A 17,521-nucleotide genomic window follows, 5' to 3' on the forward strand; every position below is an offset into this window, starting at 1 on the left:
CAGAGTCTATTACTTTTTCTATTAAAATCTTTGAGATAAGAATTTAGGTTTAGAGTCCATGAATTAGCTAATTCAAAGTTAGCTTAAAGGGTCTTTATGAAAAGGAGAAGAAAAATCTAAGTTTATATTATCATCTTTGATTGACATCTCAATCGTGATCCTTCTCCTCCAAGAGTCTGCGTTAGGATTTACTTGTCCTTTCATATTTGTAATATTCATATATATACACATATATGTGTGTGTATGTATATACATATATGTGTGTATGTATGTATATACGTGTGTGTGTGTGTGTGTGTGAGAGAGAGAGAGAGAGAGAGAGAGAGAGACAGACAGACAGACAACCTGAATTGGGCATTTCAACACATAGTAGCTTCAGCCAAAACAGCCTGAAGATTCCAGGGAACAAGACCATGGTTCAGTTTTTAAGGAAGTGCACCCATGCCTTCATTTTTAGATGGTTTTCTGCCAAACCATTATGCATATACTAAAGACTCAGATGTTAACTCACAGGAACACCAACCACTTCAGTGCGCAAGACAGAAATAATAGCTGCTCCGCATTGAAAAAAGAAAAACGGTGACCAACACTGTCAGAGAAAACCTTATGCATTAAAAAATATCTTTATGTGGCCAGCAAAGAAACACAAGGTCCCTAAGCTAGGTTCAAGCCACTTCAGAGAGTGACATTAACATTCCCCTTAGGAAAATATGACCTAAAAATTTTACCCAAAAGGAGAGAAGTGCTCCAATTGACACTTGCCTAACTTGACTGAGATGCGGTACCTGCTGACACCCCAGCCAAGGCTGAGCTCCCAAATGTACTTCAAGGAAGCACTCAAATGCTATAATCAAGATATGAAAATGGACAGATGTGGTAGGTGCAATAGCTTACAAAATGCTAAGGAATGCTGAATCCCTTGGAATCAAGATTCACATTTCAAAAAAGCATCTTCAGTCAGTACAAATCTCATGCCTACAAAAGATCAAACATTTTACTATTTTGTTTTGATCTAAAAACTGAAAAAATGACTTTAATCTTTTTGTGTGTACAAGCAGTGACAAAAGTTGTCTCACTACCAAAAGCCACAGTTGATATTCTTTGAGAAGATCTTCTGAAAGAATCAGTGGTGTCTTTCCTTAAATGACTATAACAATAAAAAGCAAAAGCAAAAGACAAAAACCCAACGGCTGGGGCATGGAGTACACTGGGGAATTACTTTCCTATGACCATGAAAGTTGTGGAATTGTAAAGATAATATTAATGCTTTTATTTACTTCCTTCTAAAAACTGTAGACAGAGATGCTAGCAGTTCCAGTAAAAATGTCATAATAATAGTTTAAATATCTGTAAAGAAGGAAGATTGAGATTCACTTCTACACTAGAAAACCATGTTGCAAGGTTGGACTCAGTACACACAAGCACACACACATACACACACATACACGTGTACTCACAAACAGACATACACATATATAAACACACACAAGAGCACATACACCTGCACAAACACATGCATACATACTAACAAACACATATACAAGCATATATACACATATGCATACATGCATGTATACACAAACATACACAAGCACATACAAGCTACATACTTATACACACAAACATAAATATAAACATGCACACAAATTTGCACATAGTTGTATGACTTCTGGATTTTTTTTTCAAATTAAAAAATTTTAAATGGGAGAGTGGAGGCCTCTGGTGTGGGACCTTGGCTAGAAGCAAGCCAACAGGAAGCTTTTCACATACAACTGCATGCCTGTCCATCCAGCCGATGACCCTGTTATGCTCACCTTATGAAAACTCATCAGTCTGCGCCTGTGTGTGTGTGTGCGTGTAACATATATGTCACATTTCAATTCTCAAAGATTACTACACTAACACATCCATTTTAAAAGCAGTGACAATTACAATAAATCTTCTCTAGAACTATGTGTAAAAAATGAAAAGTGGGGGGGGGTGAAATAAAAGAAGACATTTTATCATGATCAAAATCATCCCAATCATTGCCACAGAATTCTACTTCAAACAGTATCTTCAGAGGTAAAAGACATTGAGAAGCCAGTTAAACGCACTCACTTCCTAGCATGCATGAGTGTGAAAGACAGCAAGAGGGTGGAACAAAGAATGATTGTGTGGGAACAAACCTCAATAGGACAGTCAAACAATGTGAGCATATTTAAATGACTTAAATAAGAAAGCACAACATACCTCAAGTTGAGATGGATCAACCCCACAGCATGGGACCTTAAAATGTGCTTGCCAGTCTTGATCACCAAGCCTGCCCTCTGATTTGTAACTGAGGCAATTTGGAGGCGGGGAGGGCACAAAACGTGCCTGTTGAGAGATTAGAAAAAGAAATTATATATAGTCTGCAGGCAGTATTTTACAGAAATCTTGGTTGCAACAAGACATTTTATCTTAAAAACTGCAAATGTAATACACTCCTCTGACCACTCAAACACTTGTTAAAAAGAGTTAGTTACCAAGGTTTATAGCAACCAACAGTTAAATAATGAACCGTAAAAGAACAACAATGAGGAATAGCAGAATAGTTCACTGATGGGTAACAGGGCAGAGGGGCCAAACTCAGGGTGGCTTCTTGTGTACAAGCACACTTCTGCTACGAAGCCAAACCAGCACTGCACTTGGAATCTTTGCTTTGAGAGGAGACTGGATAGCAGGTATCTGACACTGGGGCTGCCAAACACAAGTTCTACCACAGAGCTACAAGCCAGCCAGTACCCCAACTTATTCCATTTTCTTCTACTGATCACCAAGAAAATCATTATAAACCTCCTTACTCACTGTTGAAGAACTATTTACCAAGCTTCACATACTGAGTACAAGCTGTAGAGAAACCAAAATAAGACCCGATCCCTGCTCACGGGTTTATAATCTACTACAGAATAAAAGTCATGCTTGAAAATGACCTTCTATAAATAGAGACGGTGGTAAGGCAAGAACAGTAGATCCTTATGATTGAGGGAACGGTGCCTTCCCACTGATACAGGGAAAGAAACCATCTAAGCAAAGGCTGCCTTTGTTCTGGGCTCTGAGAGGCCACCAATTTTGCCCTAGAGAAGTGATCCAGGTTGACTAGAGCTTAGGGAGTATGATGGATAAAGTAGTAAGAAATGAAAGGATGTGCGGGTGACAGAACTATGGGTAAGAGTCCCACAGTCCTCTCAGCTGCAATTTTGTGATCCATCAAGCTATCAGTCAAGTCTACTCTACAAAAAGACAAGCCTACCACAGGGTGATTGTTAATATTTTTAAAGAAAGTACATCTAGGACAACATATTAAAATGTGAATATAATGAAGCTAAGTAATCAGTTAGGGAACTATTATAATAGATAGGTAAAATAAGCAGATAAGGCTGATGATAAAAGCGAAACACACAAGACACCTTGAGGATGAAATTAAGGCCCTAAGAAGGACAGAAAGGATACGTGTAAGGACGCTGGACACATAGCACACTGGGTAAGAGCATGCCGCTCCTTAGAAAACCCAAGTTACTTTCCATGTTGCATGGCTCACCACTGCCTGTAATTCCAACCCAGGGGATCCGACTTTTTCTTCCAATCTCCGTAGGCACCTGCATGCGTGTGCACACACAACTCCCTCCCAAGATGCAGACAGACACAGGACTAAATATGTGGATCACAAGAGCCAGTGTGACACTAGGCATCTGTTTGGCAGCACCTTCTAGAGATGGGAGCATCAAATGATATAGAGGGGTACAGTCACGCTCCGTCAGAGGAGCAAAGGAATGTGCAGTCTGTAAACACAAAGGGAAGGAAACGGTAAAGGAAGGAAAACCAAGTACAAGAAATGTGGCTTGAAAAGTTAGCAGGGTTTAAAGAAGTGTCCTTAGGACCGAACAGCTTGTTTTCGACTACGGAAGGTTTAAAAAGAAAAGTCTACAGTGAGCAAAGGGGACAAAGTCAGTTGAGAGAAGGATATTGAAGATCTAAGCCAGAGGGAAAATCATATAAAGGGTCCCAGGAGAGAACGTGGTTAAGAACACAAATGAAAAGGTTCTCTGAAGGGAGTAAAAATATCCCTCAGACACCAAAGGAATGATATTGAAAAACTTCCCTGGTAAGAAATGCAGGCAGTAGCCGGGTATGGTGGCGCACACCTTTAATCCCAGCACTTGGGAGGCAGAGGCAGGTGGATTTCTGAGTTTGAGGCCAGCCTGGTCTACAAAGCCCAGAACAGCCAGGGCTATACAAGAAACAATGTCTCGAAAAGCCAAAAATAAGAAATGTAGGCAGTAAGGCCAGGCAATGATGGCACACCCCTTTAATCCCAGCACTCAGGAGGCAGAGGCAAGTAGATCTCTGAATTAGAAGCCAGCCTGGTCTACAGAGTGATTTCTAAGACAGCCAGGGCTACCCAGAGAAACCCTGTCTCAAACCCACAAAAACAAAGCCAAAGAAATACAGGAATTGGTGTGTGTTTGTGTGGGGGGGTGAGGGTGTGTGTGAGTGGGTGTGTGGGTATGTGTAAATATATAAATAGAACCTACTCAGTCAAATCAGTGTTGCTTGCATATCCGTGATTTCAGGACCAGACACTTGGCACTGAATAACTAATCAGAGGGCATCCTGCACAGGGAAGGCAACCTCTCTCAGCATCCCTTAGTTGCCTGTAGTTTTTGTCTGGGGTTGGGACCCCATGGGATTTCCCTCTTCTACTCCCCTCCTCCCCATTGTCCTTGTTCAGGCCCTGCCATATTGTAACAATTAAAGAAGATGAGGCCAGAAACTTGAGAAGGAGCAAGGGTGGGGCCATGGAAGTTGTTAGAGGAAGGAAAGGGAATGGAGAGAAATGATGTAATTATATTTCACTTAAAACAATAATAAATACACTTAATGTTTTAAAAAAGAAACACAGATATTACGAGTCCAGTTAAGAGCACAAACTAGAGAAGAACTGGAGAAAAGCAAAGGAACAGTCTACTCAGAAGGGCGATGGAGATCAGACTCCATGAGGGTCTGCCAGCCAGCCGCAGAGAGGGCTGCCTCTGAAAGTCAGTCTCCTCCCAGTCACAAAGCACTGGGCCTGGTAGTTAGGGACCTGTACCATTCTTGCATGGGATCTGAGTTCAGTTCCCAGTACCTATGTGAGATGGCTCACAACTGCTGTAACTACAGCTCCAGGGGATCTGTGACCAGACGCATACATACATACATACATACATACATACATACATACATATGTATGTACGTGTATATGTACACCCCCCTTCTCAAAGATTTATCTTTTAAAATTTAAAGAATGTTTTTTAAAGGCAGTGTAGTTAGGAGTTGGAAATACTGGCACGGAAATCTGAAATCCTGGAACCGACACAGGGTTCTGAATGCAGAGAATGATGCCTTGCTCCAGAACATAGAGCCTAGGAGGAAACAGAACTTTGGGAACTATAGTGATCACATACATTCCCATAGTGATGGATTCATGTACAAAAAAATTAAAATACCAGGAATAGATTTTAGAGCAAATTATTTGATCTTTATTTATTCATAAGCCCAATTCTAAGTACATACAGAGCATTTTTTTTAATGGCTGTAAGTTTACTCCTGGCTCAAGAAATTCCCCAAAGCAAACAAAAATTGGAAATACTTTGAACTATATCACATATATTATTTGAATGAAGGAAAGAGGAGATGTCTAAGCATCTTGCTTCATTAGCAGACATGAGACAACGCTGAGGAGGTGAGTCCCCCCACCCGTCACTGCTGCTATGTCCAGGCCCTTGTGATCCAAAGTCCCATCAACTCTCCACCCAGTTAGTGAGGACGACATTAGGAGAACTCAGCACTTTTAGTCCAGAGTCCCTCTAGAGAGCAGGGAAATGATGAGTTCCATCACATGGCCAGTACCAACAGCCACCGAAGAAACACCTCAGGGACATGGACAAAGACATTTATCTGCTGTGCTGGCAGCCACTACAAGCAGCCTTCCTAACAGAGTCCTTTCTGTAGGGACCGCTGTCTAAGTGACCTGTCATATAGCTTTATAAAGTAGCATTAATACTGTGGGCCAAAATGAGATTGATCTTGGAGCTTCGTGGTCTCCTGTTGTCAACAGTGCATTATAAAACCAATACTAAATACTTTATAAACAGGTCTCCCTACAGTGTATTAGGGAAACAGTGCATATTTCATGCTCCATAGTTAGGTAGCCACATATCCATCAGGCTAATACATTATTTATTAGATACCCAGAAGTGCAATAAGAGTCAATAAACTAACTTCTGGATACTCGTATGCAACTATTTCAATGGAAATTGTAACCTGGATGAGAAAACATTCTCACTAACAATGGCAGATGGAAGACCCTCTCTCAAGTATACCATTAGAAGGGAGCACATACATCTTGAGAGAGAGAGAGAGAGAGAGAGAGAGAGAGAGAGAGAGAGAGAGAGAGAGAAGAAATTCCTATGTCTAGAAGATAATTTGTTTTGGTGTTTTGGTTTTTTGTTTGTTTGTTTGTTTGAGACAGGGTTTCTCTGTGTAGCCCTAGAAGATAATTTTGTTACTGAATTTTAAGTGATACAGAGCATCAAACACATTTCTCTTGTTTGTATATAAAGGCCTCGGGTTCTCCCATCCTCAGGGACAGCTCAGCTCAGGGAACAACTAATAACTGGTAGAAACATGTCTATCGTACCTTAACTCAGATGACAGCTTTCACTGCCGCTTTGCACTTGTGATCTCAAAGAAACTGCGCAATGACTTGAGTGTGTGTACCAAGTCTGTACTACACACACAGCGAGGAGTGTGGAAGTTATTAGCCAAAGGTTTAAAGGAAAGGTTTAAAGGTTTAAAGGTTTATTTCTTCATTTCTTTTCCCGCCTTGTATTTTTGGTTAAAGCTCCCAAGCCCTTAGATACGTGTGATGCAGTCCCCAATGCCCAGCTCAACATCACCAGGCATCTATGGTTAATTCTATCATTTCTGAAAGAGGACCTTCTGTTCTGGAATGTATTCCAGCCCTTCAAAGAAGAAATTTCTTCAGCTGGGAGTTATTTCTCAAACTATCAGAGGCGTGGACCTTTGTGTAGTGTTGTGGGTGCCATGGTTTCACATGCTGGCCACATTAATGCTGAAGAGCAAGCGTCTGTAACCCACAGCTGTGTGCGCTCCAGCCCCAAAGCACCCGCAGGGCCTCTGCCAATGCAAACCACTCTTCCCGTCCCACATCGGAACCACACTGGTTTTCTTCAGGAGCCAGAGACTCTAGATACAGTTCTGAAAATGGGGTTTTGGGTACTTTCCACTCACATGATGGGTATGGACTGTCAAGAAGAATACTGTCAGGGGCAGTGGCTCTTTTCTTCTCCCCATCCCACATCAAGTGGATAAGCTATAAAGGGGGAAGGAGGGAGTGCAGCGGGAGATAGGCTCAATGAATAGCATACACATGTGTAAAATGTGCTTATGTAACTAACACAATAGTATGCACAATGTATATATACAGTGAAATTTTTTTTTTCCAGAGAAGGATAAACAAAAGTTATACTGTTGAAGTATTTAAAAAGCCCCCCAGGGAAACAACCTAAATGGACAAACATATAGTGTTTTTTTCCACAGTGTTTTTATTTTTCTTCCTAATATCTTATAGCTTTATTCCTATAGGCAAGAGTTTTGAAGGTTGAAACACATTTTATGAGGGTGAAAGAAGCAGAAATAAAGGACAAGCATGGGAGAGATGATTTCACATTTCCTCCTCAAAGAGATAGCCCTGAACCCTAGACATCATGAAAGCTGATAGGAAAACATGGACTGAGACTAACTTCTTTGTATTATTTTTGCTACTACAACCACTACTGCTAAGATGACTCTTCATATTAATGAGTTTGGTATGTAGACACACTATAAAAGATGCAGTCTCTGACCTCAAGTACTTATCTATGTCTGTGGGGATTTACTACTCTTGCTAGATTTACTTTCCTCTTCATACTCTCGCCCAGAGGAAGTGATCATCACTCAAGACTTGGAGCCTTTCCATGGGTGGGGCTTACATATGGCAAGGAGAAGGGGGTATTTGCCCTAGGACACAGATGGTACCAGATCCGAAGCTTAGTGAGTCTGGTTTGCTTGCAGCACAGAGAAAGACGAAAATTTATTAAAACAAACAAACAAACAAACAAACAAACAAAAACTGACAATGATCTCCCTGAGCTTTATTTAAAAAGTTATAGATGCGAAAGTACATAGTACTAAGTGCATTATCATATCAAGCACATGTATGCATGAACTGTGTCACTATGCACTAAACTGGTATCTTACAGCTTTTTCTGTATGTATGCCGCAGCAATCTCTGCCATACAGCAGCCCATGTGCATTCCATGTGTGCCCAGCAGTCAACTGTGTATCGTGGTGAGAAGTCCAGCAAGGAGACATTTTCTAAACGCAGGTCTGACTATATGTAGAAACTTACTTACTGGCCAAATCAGTTAACCCAAAGTTTCCACCTCCAAATAGTAACAGTAGAGGTAAGGCATAGAATTGTTGTGAAAACTAAATACTTTGCTTAGTACAAAAGGTTTACCTAGTTTCTAAGCATAGATATTCAACAAATATGACTCTCTCTCTCTCTCTCTCTCTCTCTCTCTGTGTGTGTGTGTGTGTGTGTACAGATTTCAAACTAGATGGCCTTGGACATTTTTGTTTGGCTTCATGTGTTCTAATTAATGGGCAACATATAAAGTCCAATAAATATTAAAGTTAAAATACAAGTTCTCAGCTGCAGGGGTGGAGGGGTGAGTTAGAGCGAGGCAAAAGGTAAAGTGTTGGGAAACTGAAGATGCAGCAGAAACATTCCTCTACAGCAGCTGTAAGGGGGGCTGGAACACAAGCTACTGTCTGCTTAGCAGGCGCCCCTCCCCCACCCTCACCTGTTTTCCTCATTTTGTTGCTTGCCTGGCTATGTGAGCCATTCAAGTACTACATATGGAGAGTTCATTCCCACGCACAAAGGGAAACGGTAGTCAAACAAGGCTGGCATTGAACTCACTAAGATCCACCTTCCTCTGCCTCCTGAGTGCTGGGATTAAAGGTGTGCACCACTATGCACAGCTCCAAATGTTTCCCATTGCTAGCCTCTGCTGCTATTACCGCACACACAGGCTTTGTGACAGTTATTCCGTAAAGGTAGTTCTGAAACATACTTGCTTTCAATCAATGGAGATCTTTTCTCTGAAGAATAAAGATGTGAACTGTGAACATGGGGGAAGGGCAGGGCAGAGCCTTTGTAATCTGAGGCACCCTGCCGGGGCTGGAGGATGATAGTTTAATTCAATTGCTTTACAACCAAGGAAACTGAGGCTAAAACACAAAATGAGTTGGTAACAGAACAAGGACCATTTTTCAGGGCTTGGGTCTATACCACACTACTTTGACAGTAGAGTTCAAAGCAGTGGCCAAATGCTGAGAACTCATGGTATACCAGAGTTTCTCTTACTGACTTGACTAAAGCAAATATTAAATTTTCAAGAAACCTCATAGCCAAGTCGTATTTAAACTGAGAACTTGAAATAGGCAAGACTGGAAGTCATCAAGAGTTGGACAAATTCAAGCTCTTTGTATAGCTCCATGAGCCAGACAATGAACTTTTACAAGCACAACCACTGGTAGATATTCTGACTTTTGGCTAACTCTAGCACTGGGCATTTTATATGATACATAGAATCAAGAATGTTTCCACATCCTGTTTTCTAGAGATCACAAAGCCAAGCCATATACTTAAGAGTTAAGGAAGAAAGTAAATATGTCCACTGGCTAAGATCTCTTATTCTATAAGGCATAGCGACAAGTTACATAAAAATGAAGTTGGACAAAAATCCAGTAACAAGAACTCTTCCCACATTAATCACTATAAATAGTCAGAGTCTAGGGAATATTACCCTGTACTTAGTATGCACCTGCCGTATGCCAGATACTGTGAAAAGGATCAAAATTCCCCTATATACATTCCATTTTTCTTTCCATAAGCCTTCTTATAAAAACGCAAGCAAATAAAAACACTACATACCAGACCCAAAGTCTATGCAACTTAATGAACTTATATTCTGTTAGAACTGCAACTCAAAGTAGAATCTATGACACTCCATATTAAATTTTACTCTTTATGTACTTATCTAATACCAAAAAAAAAAAAAAAAAAAAAAAAAAAAAAGCCAAAGATCCATGACAGAATTTCAATCAGGAAAAATAAATCAGCCCTATACCCTTAACTCATCAATGATCTGAACATCAGTGACCTCTTCATTGCCTTGAACTGAACTTTTCTTCATGTTATCTTCATGTTACATTGAATCCACAAGTACATCTGTTAACATCTACACATACATTATTGACTTGATTCTGCATGAGAGAGAAGATGTGACTCATTTCTTTCTGAGGTCATGTGACCTTGCTTAATAATGTAGATTCTAAGTCCTATGTGCATATATATGTATATAATATATTATAGTAGCAATATATATACATGTATGTATATATGTTTATGTATATATATATATATACATATATACATATGTATATGTATACACACACACACACAATTAGAATAGATTAGTATCCATCTCCTTGACCTGAGCCAGCAGAACAGGGATCCTGAATGACAAGGTGTTGAGTGGAAGACCAGAGATAAGAAATAAAAAAGATGAGAGTAAGACAAGAAAAGCTACAGCTAGGACCAAGAGCTCTTGTATAAGCCTATGATGCAATCCAAGCAAGTTTACTAAGAAGTACAGTATCTGAGATACTATTTGCAGCCAAAGTCAGCTGAGAGTTAAGTCAGATGATGTTGACAGAGAGAACAAGAAATATCTCAGATGTGTATCTCAGGTGTGTGTGTGTGTACAATCCCCATTTGTATAAAATAATTTTAATTTTGTCCTTTACAATTTCCATGAGGTAGGCACTAATGTTCGCACCTTATCAATGAAGAAACTGAAGCTAGCACGATGAAATCACTTGGCCAAATCTTGTTGCAGTGAAAATTTAAGACTGAGTTGGTTTACTTTCAAAGCATGTGCTTACCTCAATTGTCTGTGTTGTTTGCTTTTTATTTTTTAAACAAGAATTCCCTTAAAAATTGATAAATACTATCTTGTATCTTTAAAAAGTAAATGTCTTTCTTTATCAACTGTTTTTTCAGTGTGAGTGTCACTTAACATGAAGAGCTATCTTCAGGGCTTGGGGAAATTATTTTCCAGACGAGTTCAAACCAAAGGAAATCTGGGAATTTACCATTTTAAAAAATTCAATAATCTACCAAGTTATCCTTTTATGTAGTTAGTTATAATTACATATTGTATAACTAACATGTATAAATTTTCATGCTTTTATCTTTTGTTTTTATTTATTATGATCCTTTTCCATGGTATATTAAGCAGCTGTTAAAAAGAAAATGTAGGTGCTAAGAAGAAACATCTCCCAAAAACAAACAAACAAACAAAAAAACACAAAAGGCACAGAACCTCACAGTGTGTGCTATTAATGCCTAAAAGTATAACATAAAAAGAGGGACAAAGGAAAGAAGGGCCCGAGAGACTGTGGCCTGGACAAACAGATGACCAAATAGAGTTACAGGGTTTATAGGTCCAAAAAAATCTTAGCAACTTTGTTTATTCTCTGGAGGAGGCTGGAAACACTGCCCACACCATCAGAGCTGTACCATTTTCAACAAAGTTCCCTCATTCCTGACTTACAGGTTAGTCAGGCAGCCATGTGCAGACACTAAGTGGAAAGAGAAGGTATAAATAGTCGCTTTCTTTTCTTAAGAAGTTCCCAAGTCAGTGCAAGTGTCACTAGCTGAAGTATGAACACAGCAGAAATAATTTGGTCCTGAGAGGACTTGTGACAGCTCTCGAAACAGGAAGGCAGCATGAGGAAATGCAGGGATCACCATAGCTTGGACAGACACAGGTATTAATAAGAGATGAGATTACACAGGTAAACTGCACAGGCCTTGAACTGGGAACCGAGCTCCTCAAGCCGTCAAGGCAAGCTGTGTGGTTTTCTAAGGAATGATGAGCAGTATGAATAAGAAGAGAGACAGACATGGGAGCTGGAGTATTCGGCTGGCGGGGGTGGGGCGGTGTTGTATGTCCACATCCCCACAGAATGCAATAACAAGCGAGCTTGCTGTTTTTCTGTATGCTACAAGTATATCAACACTTGGAAATACAGTATATTCAAACAGAAAAATAAAGCCCATGACACAATAGCACCTGAGGCCCTAACCCCAGCAATTAGAAGAAATAAATTAGAAATTTACAGGTACTTCCATTTTTTAAAAAGATCCTGGATGATACCTCAAAAAACTAGTTTACAGAAAAATTTAAGTATCAGTATTTGTATTTATAGCCCAAATATTTCTACCTCAAGATAATTTCTCAAATCAAGCACAGCAGAGTACCGGCACTAAGTTTACTGTCATTTTTCTACTGGAAGCTCCTTCCAAAACAACAGTACCTATGGCTTTGTCCTCAAAGAGAGAACACTTCTCCCAGTCTATACATCTGTATAGGGGATCGCCTGCCCATGCTCTCTAGGAAGGAGCCTCTCTCTAGAACCCACAACAAACCCACGAAGCCAACCTGTGTGTTCTCTCACACAAGCACTTAAATCTTCGTGATTTTCCACACTCAAGAGCCTTCCACTCAGGCCCCAAACTCAGTTTGTGTGAATCAGACTGTGGTAACTGTTCCCATATAACTGTTCCCAGCCCATTTCAGAGTTTGTTAACAAACAATTAAACCTCCTACTCATCTGGGCTTAAAAGCAAATTCAAGTGTTTAACTTCTATATTCTTACCACATTTGGCAAACTGCCCAGTATTCAAAGGTATTTAGGAAATTTGGATGAAGGAATGAACACTGGATGAGGAGAGGGGCTAAGCCCAGGGTGTGCCTCTCTGGGCTGCTCCCTCAGCAGCACTGGCAGCCTTTGCTGACTGAGCACCGCGTGTTGTTTTGTTTGTTTCCCTCAGCTCCTCATCCCTCCAGAGCATCCATCATTAGCCAGTCAAGACTCACTCCTAAGCTGATTTTCCTCTTTTCTTTTAAAGTTTCTACTTGTATCATACTTTAAAGATGTTCAGATCAAAACAAAAAGGAAAATAAAATAATGAATTGATAAAAGTCCAAGCTAAGTCCAGAAGCACGAAGATGTGCTTCTAAACGTCCTTTCCTATCGTATTAACCCAACTATAGGTGAGCTGCCTAGGGTACTATGAACACCTGAGGTTGGATGAGACAATGTAACAGAAAGACCTCCATCTTCCTTTAGGATATCCTCACCACAACACACTAAACGCTTTTAAGGAAAGCAAGTGCTACCTCTACAATATCACAAATTAAAACCTTCAAGAAGAGCCTCTCTTCTGGCTGGGGCTATAGCTCAGGACAGAGTGCTCGGTCAGAATACATGAGGCCCTGGGCTGGACCACCAGGCCTCTCTACATGCCCAAAGAAATGCAGGCCCTGTTCTCTCTCATAAAACATATTTCTTATATTACAGATTTATCAATTGCTCTTAGTCATAGCTCTTAAAAAGATATAAATGTTTTTCTAGAATATTAACTCCATCAAGGTATATTTTCCTAAGCAAATGACTAAATGATTAAATGATTACAATTTAAAAAATGTTTGCCATTGTGGGTGGATATGGGTTTCACCTCGAACATGCATGACCAGCCCTCGACCACTAAGCTGTCTTTCTAATATTCTTCTCTCAATATGATAGTGTAAAGATTCCACTTAAGACAGAATTCCCATCTGAAGGCAAAATCCAACTGCTGTGCAATGTTTCTAAGAACCTTTTAAATATTATGCCTTTTAAAAACCCCTAATTTAGAAGTCATTGTTTCCCTGTAGTCCAAATGAAGCTGAGTGACAAAGGTTCACTTTCAGGTGGGAAGCTGTTTGGGAAGCCTTTGTTTCTCGCTTAAATTCCTTCTGACTTATAGTGCCTAGCATGATGACTAAATATAAACCGTTAGAAAAAAAATTGAATCTGGAATACTTTTAATATTTTCACTTCCCTCTTGATCCAAAACCTCCACCTTTAACTTTAATTAATCGGTGGCTGAAACTTTAAGGAACATTAAAGAGGGTCATTACCATATCAAAACATTTGATCAACGCCATCAATGTGTAGTGAGCCACCAGCCATGTAGTCAAAAGAGGTTTCATGAGGTCATACACAAAACAGGTGACTTAGTATTTTAATCTCAGAATTAAAATTCTCCTGCAGTCTTGGAAAACAAGTCATGTTTACAAAAAACGTGGCAAACACACATCAAAGGCAGCCCCTAAAGCTGGTGGGCTGAAAAGAAAACACAAATTACAGCAGACCCTGTACACTGTTAGATTCTGGTTCTTCTAAAAGACAACAATGAAAGACAGGCCATCGAGTAAACGCAGCCTTAAAAAGAAAAAATGAAACACAACTTGGCATTTTGTATAGAACAAAGGAACAGAAAAAGTATGAAGTTGCCAAATGAACCAAAACACGATGCAGCCTACATGGCTACAGCCAGTGAGCTCTGGGCAAAGGACGGGGCCACACAACCTCCTTAATATGCTCTCAGTTCGGTTCTGGGTGAGCATTTTAGTAGTGATTCAAACTTAAGAAACTGCAGAGAGCCTTATGTCAAGATGCTCCCATGTTCCTTAAGGTCATGTGAGCATCCCAGGTCCAATACGACATGACACTAACAGTCTGGAAGTCAGGTGGATAAACCAGAAACTATTTTAACAGACTTAACAGGGTTCTCTTTGCAGTGGTTGTGGGAAAGACATGGCAGAGGCTGAAAATTAACAATAGTTGTTAAGGTAAAGCTAATCCCAAATGTGTTACCATGAAGCTAACCACTTCAAAAAGATTTTGGAGTATATTTTATTAAATCCTGAAATGCAAGTCCTGGTAAATTTCTATATAAATTTGATTTACAAATTCTGACGAAAATGTGCCACAGCTGGCAGAATAAATGACTACAATAAATCATTATTAAATAACTGTAAATCTTTGTAATGACATAACGCCCAACCCTCCTAAAAAAAAAAGGATGCAGCAATGAACCTTCAGTAGAAGAAAAGTGCTCTTCACTCAGGAAAGCAAATTACAAAACTTACCATGCCGACATTGCAATATGATTCAATGACTAAACAGGGAGATGCAATTCACATAAATTGTACTGAAGCCTACAGCCGAGTTGCGCTTACTATCACATCAAAACCGTGTATGGCAAGGGCTAACACGCTCCGGCTTCTCACACTGACGATCACACACACAGCGGCTAAGTCTTACATGTACAGCTGCATCCAATATTTTGTTAGACAATAAAAACATATTCCAGGTATCAATCAACAAGCCCAGTTTGTCCTTTCTCCAAAGCTTCATAAATATTCTGTAGAGATAATTTATCTCCCTGCCATATTCTCTCCCCTCCATACACAGCTCCACCCTACTTCAAAATAAACTTTTTTTTTTCCAAAAGATGTAGAGTTACATCCTTTTTGATGCAGAGCAGATGGGTAGCTACAGTAGTAACCCATTACTTCAGATACTGCTTGAAGTAAATCACTCCAAACATCTCTGCCTTATTTAGCACTCTGCAGCTTTCATTTGTCAACGTTCAGAGGCATGGTATCCTGTCGAAACCAACAGGGCTCATGGCTCTAGCCAGCAAGATGGGCTCCAGCAGATGACAGGACCCAGAGTGCCTGCTCACAGCCTATGATTGCTGCCTCTGCCTCTTGGGAAGGGTAAATTATTAACCGACACCTTCATGGCAGAAGAACTGTCTAAGACAAACCCATTAAAACTGTTAGCACACCAAATATTTCACACTGCCAGTTGGTAAAGTCTCTGTCCAGACCACCATTGCTTTTTCTTGATTGTATTTATACTTCAGTTCCCCATCACTCGTCATCATAAAAAGGAAAGATGTTCCTGAATGCCCTCTCTTCCTACTTTTCTATTTGCCAGACCCCAGTCAGCAGAAGTATTTTGTCATAGGAAGCCAACCCCTGCTTCTTTGAATCTATTTAGATTTACTAGAACAAGGGGCTGAGATTTAGGCAGGTGGCTCCAGGGCAAAATATATACACACTGATCTATTTAGTATGGTAGATGGCAGACAGTCTTAATTTTAAACTAGATCAAAAACATTTTACAAATGAGAATTTTTCCTACCTATATTTCATTTTTCAATGTGCTGCAGCAACTAAGATAATCATTAAGTGAGTCTACTCTGGACCCACACCTGGAACTCAAACTTGGGTATTTCTTCCCAATAAGACACTTCCCCCTTCACCTTCACTTCTGAGCCACACAAAACCATTCTCTGTGTTTCCCCCATTCTCCTGGGAGAGCAAAGAATCTGTGCTATGGCCTCCAACCCAACACATTCCAGACCAAATAAATAAGCCAGTAAATGGATACCTAACTGTGCGGGGGAATAAACATCTACAAGTTATGTGTGGAAACAAATGAAAATATTTCTAAATAAGCAAAAGTTCAAAGGAGGGAAGCAAGACAGAACGATAGGACACCAGGTCTCAAGGGAGGCACAGGAGCAGGAGAACAGTCGGCACACCCCAGAGACCCTGAGAATCTACAACTCTGTGAGTAGAACAGGGAAAGGCCAAGGGGAGGAACCCCTAAGCACACACACTAATGCAGAAGGCACAGATCTGGACTACAAGTGTTGGCGACCCAAATGTTCAACCACACTGTTCAGGAAAAGTCATAAAAGATAAAAATAATAGCCGCTGCTAGGACTATGACTCCTGGATCAACCACTTAAGAATGATTTACTTGTGTTAAATCTGTGATTACACAGCAAAAGACATGACCTTCTCCTTTCTCCTCTCACTTTCTGCATCCAGCCAGGTCCCAGGTCCCACCTAGTTAAGGGGCACAAAACCCTACTGTCAGCCTACATCACTGTGGTGGTTTGAAAGACTTACATGTCTAAATGATTGGGCCATAGGGAGTTATTGGCACTATTAGGAGGTGTGGCCTTGTTTGTGGAGTAGGTGTGGCCTTGTTGAAGGAAGTATGTTATTGTGTGGGTAGGCTTTTAGGTCTCCTGTGCTCTAGCTATGTCCAGCATGGCACCCAGCCTCCTTCTGCTGCCTTTGGATCAAAATGTAGACCTCTCAGCTCCTTCTCCGGCACCATGCCTACCTGCATGCATTCTGCTGTGTTAGCCACCATGACCATAACAGACTAAATCTCTGAAACTGTAAGCCAGCCTCAATTAAATATTTTCTGTTAGAAGAGTTGTCGTGGTGTCTTTTCATAGCATTAAAACTCTAAGACAATCACTTTCTATACAACAGATGGATTTTTTAGTGAAATCTATCTCCAAGGCCCTGTGTAGCAGCAACTTCATACCTGACTTCTCAACTCTGCCCCACCTTAGCAAATGATGCCATCCGCCACTCTGAACTCGGAAATGACTTTC

At 40.3% G+C, this 17,521-nt stretch overlaps 1 protein-coding gene across 5 annotated transcripts in view; it reads right to left on the minus strand.

Moving 5' to 3' along the window:
- Nucleotides 1–17,521, minus strand: part of Bnc2 (basonuclin 2) — a 402,776-nt gene that overhangs the window by 281,465 nt on the left and 103,790 nt on the right. For all 5 annotated transcript variants that reach the window (XM_029476262.1, XM_029476261.1, XM_029476260.1 and 2 more), the window contains one exon: nucleotides 2,233–2,358. In XM_029476262.1, the coding sequence (XP_029332122.1) occupies nucleotides 2,233–2,358 (126 nt within the window). The remainder of the gene's footprint in view (nucleotides 1–2,232; nucleotides 2,359–17,521) is intronic.

This window comes from Mus caroli, chromosome 4 (genome assembly GCF_900094665.2).
Source record: "Mus caroli chromosome 4, CAROLI_EIJ_v1.1, whole genome shotgun sequence".
Taxonomy (NCBI): Eukaryota; Metazoa; Chordata; class Mammalia; order Rodentia; family Muridae; genus Mus; species Mus caroli.